Source organism: Colossoma macropomum, unplaced genomic scaffold (assembly GCF_904425465.1).
Source record: "Colossoma macropomum unplaced genomic scaffold, Colossoma_macropomum, whole genome shotgun sequence".
NCBI classification, from domain to species: domain Eukaryota; kingdom Metazoa; phylum Chordata; class Actinopteri; order Characiformes; family Serrasalmidae; genus Colossoma; species Colossoma macropomum.
The window spans coordinates 302216-317797 of NW_023494828.1; the positions used below are offsets into that span (position 1 = coordinate 302216).

At 40.3% G+C, this 15582-nt stretch overlaps 1 protein-coding gene across 3 annotated transcripts in view; it reads right to left on the reverse strand.

Annotated features, from left to right (window-relative positions):
• Positions 1-15582, reverse strand: part of zc3h7bb (zinc finger CCCH-type containing 7Bb) — a 55577-nt gene that overhangs the window by 36968 nt on the left and 3027 nt on the right. For all 3 annotated transcript variants that reach the window (XM_036560428.1, XM_036560425.1, XM_036560427.1), the window contains exons 6-10: positions 8888-8968; positions 8720-8779; positions 8577-8619; positions 8191-8432; positions 3567-3867 (exon numbers count right to left, since the gene is read on the reverse strand). In XM_036560428.1, coding sequence (XP_036416321.1) covers positions 3567-3867; positions 8191-8432; positions 8577-8619; positions 8720-8779; positions 8888-8968 — 727 coding nt within the window. The remainder of the gene's footprint in view (positions 1-3566; positions 3868-8190; positions 8433-8576; positions 8620-8719; positions 8780-8887; positions 8969-15582) is intronic.

Consider the following 15582-nt stretch of genomic DNA (forward strand, 5'->3'; position numbering starts at 1 on the left):
TTTACACCATTCAGCGTTGATGTAAACACACAGTCCCCCACCTCGAGTCTTACCGCACAGCTCAGCGCCTCTGTCCACACGGAAGCACAGCAGGCCGTCAAGCTGAACGGCTAAGGAGTGGAGATCGTCGTCCATGTCTCCGTAAAAACGAAAAAACACAGCAGTCTCTGAACTCACGCTGGGTAGCCCACTGATTCCGGAGGGAGTCCAGTTTATTCTCCAAGGAACAAACATTTGATAGATGAAGCGATGGAACGGCTGGTCGTCTGGGGTTAGCCATTAGCCTAGCGCGCACCCTGCCTCGCTTGCCTCGCTTCCGCCTTCTCGTGCACTGCTTTTGGCCAGCAGGCTCACGCAGCGCCATGGATCTTAGCAGGCCTAGCTCATGCAGCTCTTCCCGCAGTTCATTTGGAAGTAGAGATTGAGGCTGATTTCTCAGCTGTAGCAGGCTCTGGTGATAGACGCTGGTGCTGGTTGACGCAGTCATGATATACAGTTTTGGTCGAGTTACACGATAGTAGACAAAAAACAGCAAAAAAGCACTGTTTTGCTGTTCCCGAAGTGGCCGCTGCAGCTACCCGCCGTGCCGCCGGAATCTCAATTGCGATGTAAATTTCAGAACTTTATAAATACTCTGACTTGTCAAACCTTGTCCCAACAATTAGCAGCCATAGGAGATGGCTACAAGAAGATATCAAAGCATTTTCAGGTAGCCGTTTCCTCAATTCATAGCATAATTAACAAGAGGCAGTTGACAGAAATGGTAAGGTCAAGCTGAGGTCTGGAAGACCAATAAAACTTTGCAAGAGAACTTCTGATAAGATTGCTAGAAAACACTCATTTGACTGCAAAAGACTTTCAGAAGATTTAACAGACTCCAGAGTGGTGGTGCACTGCTCTACTATGCAGTGACATCTGCACAAATATGACCTTCACGGAAGAGTAAATCAGAAAATCTTTCCTGCGTCGCAAAGGAACATCTAAACAAACCTGATGCATTTTGAAAATAAGTCCTACAGACTGATAAAGTTAAAATAGAATTTTTGGCCACAGTGAGCAAAGATGTATTTTAGGGTTGGGCGGTATGATGGTAATACAGTACACCACACCAGGTAAACATAATGACTATTTTAGAATAATGATATTAAATATCTATTCCACCTCTGAAAGGATAAACACATTCCTCCCAATTTAGTTTCAAAAGGCACACTAATTGGTGTTGCTAACAGAATAAGGGAGGAAATCAAAGCTAGAATTTAAAAAAAATAAAATTTGATGATAGCTCAGCCACGACACAGAGCTACACGTATCAGAACCACACAGTCTCTGCACACACCACAGAGCTTTCACTCCAACTGTTATCACTCAACTTTGCACTGTCCCTTAAACAGGTGCGCTATCCTCTAAACTGGAGTCATTTCAACATCAGCTAACAACAACTACCACCAAGCCTGTGCTGTGGTGTGGTATGCCTGGCCTTCTAACTAAGCTCTCTCCCAAAAACCACAGAACAGGTTAAATTTCGGCTTACTGTCACTCTTCTTTTGCTCTCGCAAACATTTTTTTCATCTAAATGTGTGTCAACAGCACCAATTTTCAGAATCAAACCTATACTGTGACGGGTGGCACTGTTCAGGTCTATAGCCTGCTCTCTGAGCTAACGTTAGGGTTATCAGGCTACAGATCCAAACACTACAGAACAGGTTGAATTTTGTCTTTTTGTCTCTTCAATGGTTGCTCGATCTTCAATCTCTCAGATTTAAATCTTTATTTTTATCATCATTATCTAAACCATCAGCTTACCAGCTTGCTCGATAGATGGTTTGATATTTATCGAATGGCGGCTTGACCATGTAAAGCAAACTACTGATTTTAGAATAATGCTAGACAAGACAACAAAAAGCATGACATGGCTCTCAGAGTCCCCCAATGTAAACATCATTGAAAATCTATGGACACACCTCTAAAGAGCAGAGCACGCAAAGCAGCCAAAGAATCTCACAGAACTAGAAGCCTTTTGCTTTGCAAGGATGAATGGGCCAAAATCCCCCAAACAACAAATGAAAGACTTTTTGCTAGCCAAAAAAAAACAAAAAAAAACACTTACAAGATGTGATACTTGCCAAATGGGGAGCTACTAAGTACTGACCATGTAGGGCATCCATGTCTCGGGCCCTTTTCCTTTTTTGTTGTTTTGCAATTGAAAAAGACTGAAATAATAAAAGTAATCTTGCTTAGAATGTTTAAGAAATGTGTAATTTTTAAATTGATGCCTTTTGGAAATCAGGTCATCTTTTACTCACTTAGCCAGTCACAGTAACAGAACTTTTGACCAGGGGTGCCCAAACTTTTGCATGTCATTATATCTTTATTCTATCTACAGTTGTTATTTAACACCACTCCACAGCACTGAGTTTGCTGTATGTGTGTATATGCTTCATTATTACTACAACGAATATGTATGCTTTTTGTTCTGGAAAGATGCAGTTTAAAGCCCTATCAAGCTAGATTACTTTTACCTGGGGAGGTGCAGTTATTGAGTAATTACTGACTAGATGTTATTTTAACCCAAGCATTGAATCTGCTATGTCTGTAGTTTTTACAAGTCTTCTAAGTAACAATTCTAGAATTAATTAATTTGCCAAACTTGGAAGCTCCCACAGTAATACTAGTCCTGTTTGAATCAACATCAGTAACATAATAACAAAAAGGGTTAAGAAAACACCACCTCAATTTCTTTTCTTTTTTTTTGCGACTTGGAGACAGGGCTAACAGCTAAAACAAAGACTTATTTGACCCAATTCGTTATTCAAGTTCATAACAGGACCACTGAAACCCACAACAATATGGTGTCTATTCCCTCCCATACTGCATGATTATGCAACATCATTTCAAATTGCCACTGATAATAGGTGTTACTGCACACTGAAATGAGATGTAACGTCTCCTCCCGTGTCCAGTGCTACCTTTCGTTTTTGTTTTTTTGGCACCATATTTGTCATTTAGCCAAAGCGTCTTTCACATAACGCCAGCATAAATGTCCACGCAATGATATTTCAATCCAGGCCATTTGGGGAAATTACACAAATCCTTTATCCTGTACAAATAAGCCAGTCAAATCACACAAATTACATTACTAGGCCTCCTCTGGAAAACGAATCCAACTTGAATAAGGCTTAAAAGAGCAAATTTAATATATATATATATATATATATATATATATATATATATATATATATATATATATATATATATATTTCAGTGAAAGTTTAGTATAATATTTCATGTATATTGCGGGGAAAGGACACCCACAGTTTCTTGGCTGTGCCCATGATGCAAACTACTTTATTTATTTTTTTTAATTGTTTTGGTAAACAAACTATATTAACAAACTAGCAAATAAAAGAAGTCATTGTTTTCTTTAATTAGGTTCTGCACTACATTTTGTTTGGATCAGCCTGTAAACTGAGTAAAACCTTACTTCATCACTTGTTGCCCACATTAGTTATGAGAACACCTGACATCAGAGACACATTAGTTATGGAACAGCTGACATCACAGATTACCTGGTAGTGTGTACTCAGACAGTGAGTCGAGCCCTTCTGTGCTCAGCGATTCAGTCCTGACTCTCCCCGGAGCATCTCCAGTTTCAGAACTAAATGAGATGAGAGACTCCATGGCCTGTGTGGAACTCTCACTCTGCCCCAGCACAGAGAAGGCATCCAGCTGAGTAAGGGGGCTGACCACGGAGCCAAAATAAGGGGGCGTGAGCTGGGAGGAAGAGGCTGGGAGTCCAGAGGGGTAGGGAGGACGCAATCCTACTGCTGTGTTTGGTAGGTTAGTAGGAATGGCACCCTGAACAGGGTTCTTATGACAAAAAAAAAAAAGACAGAAAACAAGAGATTAAATTTAATATATGCAGTCCCACTTTAGGTCTTCTTGACCCTTGGCTTTAAATGTTACTGATCTTTATGTATTTAGAAAAAAAATCTGTACTAGTCACAGTATATAGAATCAAAGGGCCAAAACAAGAAGTTTTTAGAAGAGTCTCTTTTTTGTCTATGGACAAAGCTGTAATTGTGAGTAATGTTAATATTCAAAAAGGGATAGAAAGTGAGCCTTTATATATGCACTCTAGCAGCAAATACTCAAATGTCTGACGTCATTCGAATTTACATCAGTTGTGAGGGCGCATCTTTAATACAGTGCAGTGTGATGTGTAATATTTAATATTCATAACTTAAAGGGGATGGTTTCTTAAACCTGGAGAAACTACTACTCTAAACATGCAAGGGAAAATTTATTTCTTATGCTTTACATTTGAGCATATGGACCACAGAGTTCAGAAGAAAGTGCAACTTCTGTTGAGACAGCAGGAATCTAACAGAATGTAAAAATTAATCTTGGTATTTTCCAATAATTCTATTAACTCTTTAGTTTATGCTGTGAACCAGATACACTTGAAGATCTGCCAGTTATACATCATAACGCTTAATACAAAAACCTTGAAAGTTACTTAATAAACCCCAATGCATTGCCGATTAGCCACCAGCATAGCGCTAAATACCAATAGCATTCCTAAGGGAATGGTGTTAGCACCAAGGTAGCAGTGCAGTATAATCAATTTTGATAACACAGAGGTTGTAACAGGCATAAAATTAGCATTGTGTTTTATATGCAGTTTTACTGTGACTATTTTGGAAAGGTCTGAATCTGAAGCCTGTTTCTCAATATTCACTCAAGCCCGTTAGCCTATTGGTTACCTGCTGGCTCATCAAGTTAATGCAAAATGTAATTCAGTGGAGAAAATGAAGCGCAAACCAGTTAAAGGGAGTCTGCAACAGCAACTGATACTTTTCAGCTTTTTTGGCACCTTTAGCAATCATGTCTCCAGCATTTCAGCAGAGAATACTGCTTATTTTCTTCACTACTTACCAAATATTCTTGGCAATTTTTTTAATCATTCAAATTTGGCAAATAACATTTATGTCTGCTTTACACACATGTGCCAGTTACCCATTAGGACATGACATGACAGACCCTAGCTTTTGAACTTAACAATAGTAGCAATTTGGGTGGTCCTTTTCTTCTCTGGCTGGGAGAACATGACATCCATTATTTCCATAAACTGAAAAACTGACTAGTCAGACATTTCCATGGTCTATCAGTTAATTTCAAACGAGCTTAAGCCCAGCTAAGTTGACTGCATTTCTAGACGGTGTTAACATATGGCTTCTGCTGTAAATAGTCTTAACTTGCACTGAATGCAGCAAACAGTGTTTACTGACAACTAACTATCAAAGTATTCCTGAGTACCTGCAGTAATATTCATCACAGAAGCATGCCAGTTTTTGATGCAATGCCAAAGTCATGGGCATTAACTTTTAGTTGTTGTCTTCCCATTTACACACATCTTTCTAGATTCCTTGAATCATCTGATGATGATATGCACTGCACAAAGGCAAACACATAGAAGTGAAATATACTGGTTACAATGAGATTTACACCAAGATGCTGTCTTGTAGACCAGGGGTTCTCAAAATTTCCACCGCAGGATCCACCCGTTTGTATCTGTAAAGCATAATGGCCCACCAAAACAAACAAACACAACCTAAAATGAACTTATAGTTCTTCTTAATTACTCACACTGAAAACCTGTGAATTAGCGCCTGAAAAGATCAGATCGTCAGAAAACAAGAAAAAGAAAAAAGGAGATGTAGATGTGGACTGTGATTTGGAGCTGCAGTCCATCGCGTTTTCACTGCAAAAACTCTTGTGGCTCCCAGAGGAGTAACTGTTAGGTCTGGAATCTCTCTATTTTGATGGTTTTAGCACCTCATTTGAAGTAAACCACACTCCACTCAGTGGGCCTTTGAATTAGCGTCGTCACAATCAACAATAATAATGATCCTTACATGATATACACTGATCAGGCATAACATTTTGATCACCTCCTTGTTTCTATGCTCATTGTCCATTTTATCAGCTCCACTTACTATATAGGTGCACTTTGTAGTTCTACACTTACAGACTGCAGTCCGTCTGTTTCTCTGCATACTTTGTTAGCCCCCTTTTACCCTGTTCTTCAGTGGTCAGGACCTCCATGGACCCCCACAGAGCAGGTACTATTTGGGTGGTGGATCATTCTCAGCACTGCAGTAACACTGATGTGGTGGTGGTGTGTTAGCGTGTGTTGCGCTGGTCTGAGTGGATCAGACACAGCAGTGCTGCTGGAGTTTTTAAACACCTCAGTGTCACTGCTGGACTGAGAATAGTCCACCAACCAAAAATATCCAGCCAACAGCGTCCTGTGGGCAACGTCCTGTGACCACTGATGAAGGACTAGAGGATGACGAACATAAACTGTGCAGCAGCAGATGAGCTATCGTCTCTGACTTTACATCGACATGGTGGACTGACAAGGTAGGAGTGTCTAATAAAGTGGACAGTGAGTGGACACAGTCTTTAAAAACTCCAGCAGCACTGCTGTGTCTGATCCACTCAGACCAGCGAAAAAAAAAGTTTGATAGATCGCAACGAACAAGGCAAGAGAAACACCCTAAGGAACCTCTCCATCTCTGGCCAACTCCGCACTGTGTGCCCGCGGAGTATTCACCCTTCCTTGCTTTTCCCTTGTGCCAAGTAATAAGTATGATCCTCCATTTCTGAAAATTTGAGTTCTCCAACTTCTCATAGCACAAAATGCTCAGCCAGCACCTGCAACAACCACTGATTATTCTTTCTTCCAACTCATGCTTTACTCATTCCAAATTCAAGCAGCTTCAATGTAAAAACGAGAAAGGCAGTGTTTGGTTTGTCGGTTCTGGGCTAGTAGTATCTTACCCGCAAACGGCAAGCGTGGCTGCAGGTTTTCACTGCAACAAAACAGGAGCTGATTTGATCAGCTGTTTGAAGACTGAGACTGGCTGACTGAAAGAGTGAAATGAGTTGTGCTTTGCTTGTTTGGAACCAAACCTGCACTCACAATGGCTGTTTGCGGACAAGATTGGACACTCCTGTTATACGAAAACACTGTTTTGTGCTATACATTCCATTTCTGCTAACAGATCTCCCTAAATCTTACACTCCGCATGTTTAACACTGCCAAGTCATCACTCAACTTGGTGCATGTCCCACAGAAACCAAATCTTGGTCCTCAAGGTATTTCCAACAACTGTCCAATCTCCATGCCTTTTTCTGTCCAAGATTTTAAAGAAAATTGTTGCCCAGTAACTGTTCTTTCTTAAGAAGGAATATTAAGCATGGTTTGTTCCAGTGAGGCTTCAAGAAATATTACAGCACAAAATAAAAACTAGCAGTGCTTAATGATCTGCATCTGTCTTCGGATTGTGGCTATGTTTCTGTCTTGGTGCTGTTGTATTTGAGTGTAGCATTTGACACTATTGATCATAATATTTTAGTTGATAGGCTTAAAGTTTTTACCTGATTTAATTTCTGAAATTATAATGATCATATCTGAAAGACTGTTACCAATTTTATGAGCATCAATGAAGAGTTTTTAGAGCCTAAAAAGAGCGCATTATGGTGTCCGGCAAGATTCCCCTGGGACATATAATCCACCAACAACTCCTTTCATTTTTACACTGATCATATACATACTTTTCAGTTCATCCACAACAAGAAACGCTGTGTTTAAGACACTAAAGCTTATGGTACTATGTCTGCTTGAGAGGGTATTTTACTTCCCCTTAGAGCTTGTTGTTATCACTTGATTTCTATATAAACATTTCTAAAACAGCAATTTATCATCTGGGAAACATAGCAAATGTCTTGTTTTTGCTATCTCTACATGATGTTAAAAACTTTTACATGCTCAGTACATACAGGACATCAAACATCTAAAATAACTTTTCTACACCACTTGCAACGCAATTATTGTTGTTCTAGAAAATGCACAAAAGTGATGCTTCAGCTGCCTGAAAATACTTCAGGCTAGTAAAAAAAAAAATGTGCAAATTTGATTTTTGGCTAAACCATCATTTTATATATGTCCTATATTATTCTGTATACATGTAAAAGACATTATCTTTTCTCATACTTTTGATCCGTTTTTTACTCTCCATACGCAAAAAACATTACACAGGGAAAAAAAAGAACACGAAAACATACGAAAGCAGAGTTTATCACTTCGTCCTACAGCCCTCCTGCACTGTTTTCCATTTCACTCACCACGCTGACCTCAGCTCCTTTGGGAATGTTTTCCAGCAGGCTGTCCAAATCTTCATTTATCACACATTCACCCATATGCTCAGACACAGGCACAGAATATTGTACCCGCCCTGTGGGTACTTGGTTTGGGCTCTCTGGTGTATCCTGGGGTTCTACTGGACTCAGAGATGGCATCGGTGGATCATCACTGACTGGGATTGGAGTGGCCAAAGGTGCAGGAATGCACTGGGCATTCGACAAGTCTGTGAGAGACCATAAAGTCAGAAAAGTTGGGGGATGGGGACTTAGTAAACACAATTACTTAAAAATGCCAAATAAGCATCATCCCCAAATGTCAAAGTAGCAGTTAACTATACATATTTGGGTATTTTAAAAAGTAGCAGTACCTGACCCAATATCTGTCAAAGACTCAAGCCCATTTGATGATGTCTAAAAAAAGAAGTAACAAATGAAAAGCTGGACCACTGATGTTATTCAGAACGAATATGAGTCTCATTATTCCAACAGACCACCAGAAGCCAATACTTACATCCCCTGTAGAAGAAGCGGTTTCTCCATTACTGTCTGGTTGAGATGCCATAGAGTCATCCTGGACACACATAAAAAAACCCTCAACGCAAATACAGGGCATACATTTGTTACTGTTTCTCTATAATTTTGCCAGAACTTTAAAGTTGAAAGAGTTCAGATGACACACCTGTGTGCTGATATAGGCTTTACGGAGTTTCAAGCCAAGTTTCATGGCCAGATCCTGAGCCAGTTCGCTGACTTGTCTGTCCTGTAAAGAAAAAAAGAAAGAAACAAACAAACACCAACTTAATATCATGACATAGTATTTAAAAATACTTAGATTTACAGCTCAGATTTATTTTTAATGTGAAAGACATTCCAAATATAATTTTTAAATAGCATTCACACCGCAGCGATGCGACAAAACAGCCAGAGGTCATTCATTTTCAATGAGAGCTTGCGATTTCCGGCGGCAGGAGGCGGCGCGAACATTGGCAATGCGAAGTGGGCGGAGTCAGCAACACAACAAAGTTGAGCGGAGTTTAACTTTATGCAAATAAGGAGTGAAGTGATGTGGTGATTACCAATAGGAATTAAGCATTGAGCGTAGTACGTGCTGCATCTCTGCCCCTGTGAAATGGTACGCTCCTTTCTTGGTTCCTAGATAATTGTTCCTACTAGAAATGCTTTCGCCGCAAACAGACAGTAATTGCAAAGACCACATAGCGTTTTCCTCACAAACTGACTGCACAGACATGGAGATTAAATAAAAATAAGCACACAAGCGATTTCCCATCAGGATTTTTACTTTTAGCAGGAATGTATCTGATTTCTGCTTGGCGTCAGTGAAACCATAGCAAACAATGGTCCACTCGAGTTCAGAAACATCCACAGGCGATGAGCGATCAGCGATTTGGGCAACACGAGGCGAAAAGTCGCTGTCGGTGTGAACATAGGGTAAAAGATACACAATAAGAATCCAGGACCACACGCAGTTAGGACCGAGTTTGATAACCCTGCTGTAGAGCACTGCGACCTTTAACAAGAGCAGTAAAGCTGTTCCAACACAGAATAAAACATGCAATATACAAGCACCTTTAACACATGACCACAAAAACATCATACCTTGTACTTTTTATGTAATCATTATGAATGCCACTGATATCATTATGTAACTGTCCTTAATGTAGAAAATTTTACTAGAAACAGTCATTCCACAAAGCGCACAGGCACTTTATCTTGCTGTTAGAATTTTACTGTCTGAATTCAAGTGTATGAGATTGTGTGACAAAATAAGTCATGCAGAAACGGTGCATGGCACCCAAAACAGACACATACCGACAACTCCAGTGAGTAAGGCGCCGGCTTTAAGCAACGGACATTCAGCCACATTAGCTAGCAACATATTGTAACTGCACAATTGGAGAAACTTTGGCTACGTTCCTATTACCAGGTTGAAGTGGCACAATTCTGATTTGTTGCCCTAATGTGACCCAGATCTGATGTTTTCTGGACACACAAATCTGATCTTTTCAAATCTGAGTCACTTTCCTATGTGGTCCTAGATCGGATACGGTATCCAGTTCATAGCCGCCATGCAACCTTAATGAGAACGCTCATTTACGCCTGTAAATGGTGAAAAAAAAGCTCACATCTTTTTCGTCTTTGTCTCGCTCTAATAATGAACAACTGAGAGCTGTTCAGAGTTAATTATCTTTGCAGCAAAGGCTTGTTCTGCTCGTTAGTTTGAATGCTGTTCATGATGCATGTGATTCATGATTAGGATGTGCGCATGTGGGTCATTTCAGGATGCCGATTCGTTCACATCAATGACAGATGAGAGTCACGTACCTAAACAAGCGTAAACCATCATGTTAGATTGGATCAAAGCAAAAATCTGAACTTGCAATGACGCTCGAAATGTGAAAATAGCCTTAGGCTTGTGTTTATAATCAATTTGTTCATTCTTATTAGAGTGATCCCTCATTGGCATCTGGAGCCGACAGCCATCAGCACCTGCCTGATCAATATGGCTGTGCGATAAATCGTATTTTTATCGTAATCACAATACGAGTTTCCATGAGAAACACATTGTTAGAGCAGGGATGACAAACAAACACACACACACACACACACACACACACAGTATCTCACAAACGTGAGCACACCCTTCACATTTCTGCAAATATTTTATTATATCTTTTCATGGGACAACACTATAGAAATGAAACTTGGACGTAACAAAGCAATCTCTGTACAGCTTGTTCAGCAGTATAGATTTACTGTCCTCTGAAAATAACTCACACAGCCGTTCATGTCTAAATAGCTGGCAACACAAGGGAGTACACCTCACAGTAAACATGTCCAAATTGTGCCCAATTGTGTCGTTGTCCCTCCCTGGTGTCATGTGACTCGTTAGAGTTACAAGGTTCCAGGTGTGAATGGGGAGTAAGGCTGTTAAATTTGGTGTTTTGGGCACAATTCTTTCATACTGGCCAATGGATATTCAACATGGCACCTCATGGCAAAGAACTCTCGGAGGATGTAAGAAATAGAATAGAATAAGATTGCTAACACCCTGAAACTGAGCTATAGCACAGTGGCCAAGGTCATAGAGCGGTTTCCCAGGACAGGTTCCACTCGGAACAGGCCTTGCCAGGGTCGACCAAAGAAGTTAAGTCCACGCGTTCAGTGTCATATCCAGAGGTTGGCTTCAAAAAATAGAGGCATGAGTGCTGCCAGCATTGCTGCAGAGGTTGAAGAAGCGGGAGGTCAGCCTGTCAGTGCTCAGACCATACGCCGCACAATGCATCAACTCTGTCTGCATGGCCGTCATCCCAGAAGGTAGCCTCTTCTGAAGCTGACACACAAGAAAGCCCGCAAACAAGTTTGCTGAAGACAAGCAGTCCAAGACCATGGATTACTGGAACTATGTCCTGTGGTCTGATGAGACCAAGATAAACTTGTTAGGCTCAGATGGTGTCCAGCATGTGTGGTGGCACCCTGGTGAGGAGTACCAAGACAACTGTCTCTCGCATACAGTCAAGCATGGCTGTGGTAGCATCATGGTCTGGGGCTGCATGAGTGCTGCCGCACTGGGGAGCTGCGGTTCATTGAGGGAAACATGAATTCCAACATGTACTGTGACATTCTGAAGCAGAGCATGATCCCCTTCCTTCGGAAACTGTGCCGTATGGCAGTTTTCCAACACGATAACAACCCCTAAGCACACCTCCAAGATGCATTGCATTGCTGAAGAAGCTGAAGGTAAAGGTGATGGACTGGCCAAGTATGTCTCCAGACCTAAACCTAACTGAGCACCTATGGGGCATCCTCAAGCGGAAGGTGGAGGAGTGCAAGGTTTCTAACATCCACCAGCTCCGTGATGTCATCATGGAGGAGTGGAAGAGGATTCCAGTAGCAACCTGTGCAGCTCTGGTGAATTCCATGCCCAAGAGGGTTAAGGCAGTGCTAGATAATAATGGTGGTCAGACAAAATATTGACACTTTGAGCACAATTTTCACATGTTCACTGTGAGGTGTACTCACTTGTGTTGCCAGCTATTTAGATATTAATGGCTGTCTGTTGAGTTATTTTCATAGGACAGTAAATCTATACAAGCTGTACACTGACTACTTGAAGTTACACCCAAGTTTCATTTCTATAGTGTTGTTCCATGAAAATACATAAAATATTTGCAGAAATGCGAGGGGTGAACTCTAGGCAAAAAAAATAAATAAATAATAATAATAATTGTTCAAACACAGTTTTAACAATAAATGATCTTAAACGCTGGAATTAAGGTAGCCTATAACTGCTAGTTCACCTGGCTAGTAGTTAAAAAAAAATGGTGCAGCAGTTACATTCTGGCGCCTCAGGCACCATTTAAGGTGGAACGGGAAAATTCTAACAAGAAGCTGGAAAACGAGAAACTGACTTCAGCTTTGTAAAAAGTAGAACATTTAGAGACATTTTACAAGAAACTGTTCTACTTTTGTGCAAAAGTTTTCAGCTGGTGATGCAAGAAAAATGGTTACAGCTGAGCTAAAGTTTAAAGCGGAGCAAAGTAAGTCTGCATTTTTTTTTGTATTATATTAGTCTATTTTAGTCTAGGACATTAGCACATACTGAGACACACGTACAGCCAAAATGGTAAAATAGCCTCAAAATGTTCCCAAAGTGGTTTTATTTTTGTTGAAAAGACAAAATGACTCTTATTAACATTTGGGTTGCCGACCCCTGCACTAGCTTTTAATGTAGTGTGCATGCCACAGACTGTACAGGCATTGCACTTCCGCACTTGGCAAAGTTCTGCCTTTTGCATTCCATCAACATTACATAATCAATTAAAATGTAGAAAATCGATTTTTGACATTTGTGAATCAATTCAGAATCGTCCACGTCCACAATGCATCTAAGAATTGATTTTTCCCCACACCCCTAGGTAAAATAGTCGGACATTTCAAACACAGTCCTGCAAACACGGCAGAGCTGAAAGTTCAGCAAGCCTCTAATGGTCAAGGAGAGCACTCGTCCAGAATGTACCCACGCGCTGGAATTTAACTCTTGAAATGAAAAAGTGGGTGTAACAAAAGGCACACTGAAGGCACTGCTGGCACAGCAGAAGCACAATTTAGCTATGCCTTTTCACTGCCATACAATTCATGAATTCTTGTTATGTATTTTTGGGGGGACAAGTAGTTACCAGTAAAACTTCAAAATTAATTATGATTAATCGCAACCTATTATTGCGATTAATTCTATTACTTTTTTATACACCATTAACATACACACACACACACACACACACATTTTGTATCTTGCTATTTGCTTACAACAGATAGTTAGATCTCTGTTTACACATCCAAAAAAGCCACATCTACACGTCACATCCAGTCATAGGCACACTATTTTAAAGAAATCATTTATAGATTCTCAAATACTCATGATATACGACAGCTCAGGAGTGGCACCCACCATCAGTGTCCGACACTCGGGAGGGGCACCTGCCAACAGTATCTGACAATCAGTAGGGGGACCTGCCATCAGTATCTGACACTCAGAAGGGGCACCCGCCATCGACAGCCATCAGTATCTGATAATCAAGAGTGACACCACTCTCAGGGTTCATACACCTATTCAAGGTCAAATTCAAGCACTTTGCAAGCACTTTCAAGGTCCATTTTCAAGCTTTTCCAGCAACCTTTCAGCTGTAGCAAATCACATATTTATAGAAATACAGACTCAAAATAATTAATTCACTTATCATCACATTAAAGGAAATGGTATTATGCTATAAACAACCAGAATTGTTCGGTAATAGCAGAAGGATAATAAATTAAAGGAAAACACATACGTTTTATGTTTCAAAACGTATCACCTGTTTGTAAGTAGACTTTCCTTGCTGTCTAACCTTGCTGAGCCAGGACCAACAATTACCCAAAAAAAAAAAATCACTCGATAAATAACTTCATTTCCAATTAATTCTTTGCTGAAAATGTCAAAAATAACTGCAGATTGCAGTCACACACTAGCTTGCGGTGTATCAGTCGCAAACAAGCTCTTCGAGTCAGATCTTTTAAGTCAGAGGTCGACAACCCAAATGTTAAGAAGAGCCATTTTGTCCTTTCAACAAAAATCAAACCACCTTGTGAGCCACAATATTTGTCCATTTTAACATTTTGGCTGTAAATATGACTCTGTATGTACTAATGTACTAGCATAAGCTAAAACAAATATAATATAACTTTGCTTTAAGCTTTAGGTCAGCTACAGCCGTGCTTCTCACATCTTCGGAAGGAAACTTTAACAAAAGTAGAACAGTTTCTTGCAAACTTTCTCTTAACATTTGACTTATGAGGCTGAAGTCAGCTTCTCATTCACCAGCTTCTTGTTCAAATTTTTCTTTAATGGTGCCTGAGGCTCCAGAATGTAACTGCTGCACCACTTAACTTCAGCTTTGTGACTTTTTAGTGTTCAGAAACCAGCTGGAGTGATTAAAAATGCAAATATTCCATTCATCTCTAAATTATCGTTCGTCCTAAATCTTTCTCTTTGCCTTTTTGTTAGCTACTAGCTAGGCTAGACGTGTCTACGTTGCTATGGTGACCAGCAATCTGTGTGCTGATCTTCAGGGTTAAAGTGTGAATTGGCAGCATTTAAGACCATTTATTGTTAAAATTGTGTTAGAATGACCAGCAGAGCTTTATTTTACTGCAAAGGAGGATTATGTTATTTTACCTAAAAATCAAATTCTGTTGTGGAGCCGCAACAGGGCAGTATAAGAGCCGCATGTTGTCGACCCCTGTTTTAAATGAATGATGGAAGCCGGCTCCCTTCCAAGAGCTGTTTTTTTTTTTTCTTTCTTTTTTGTAACTAATACAAGGCAGAATGTTAGGGTGATCCTCTCAGCGGTGGTATAACGAAGAGCCATTGGCGGTAAAAATACCACGTCACAAGTGGTAACTGCTGCTGTTTATCGTCGATATGTGCCACTCATCAGTGACAGGTGTCTGCATATCACAGCAGACTAAATGCTTTTCTGATAGTAGCACGCCATCTGTAAGTGGCACTATGCACGACATAACAAAAAACATCTTGGCAGTGGCCGCTAGTGCCACCATGGTCACCTGTGAAAGCAGCCAGTTTCTATGCTGCTCACTCTCAGAAGCAATGCACCTTCACTCTACAAAAGCTGCAGAATCCTAAGTACTAATAACTTTACTAGAATATTATGTGCACATTAGCTGTTTAGTGATAGCAGCATTGAATATAGTTTGTAAAATATTTCATAATATATTTAGTTAAAATAGGTTTGCTTTGAATAATAGCAGGCAAGTCCACATCGTTGCAAGTCTAGATAAGTCCATCTTTTGACACTG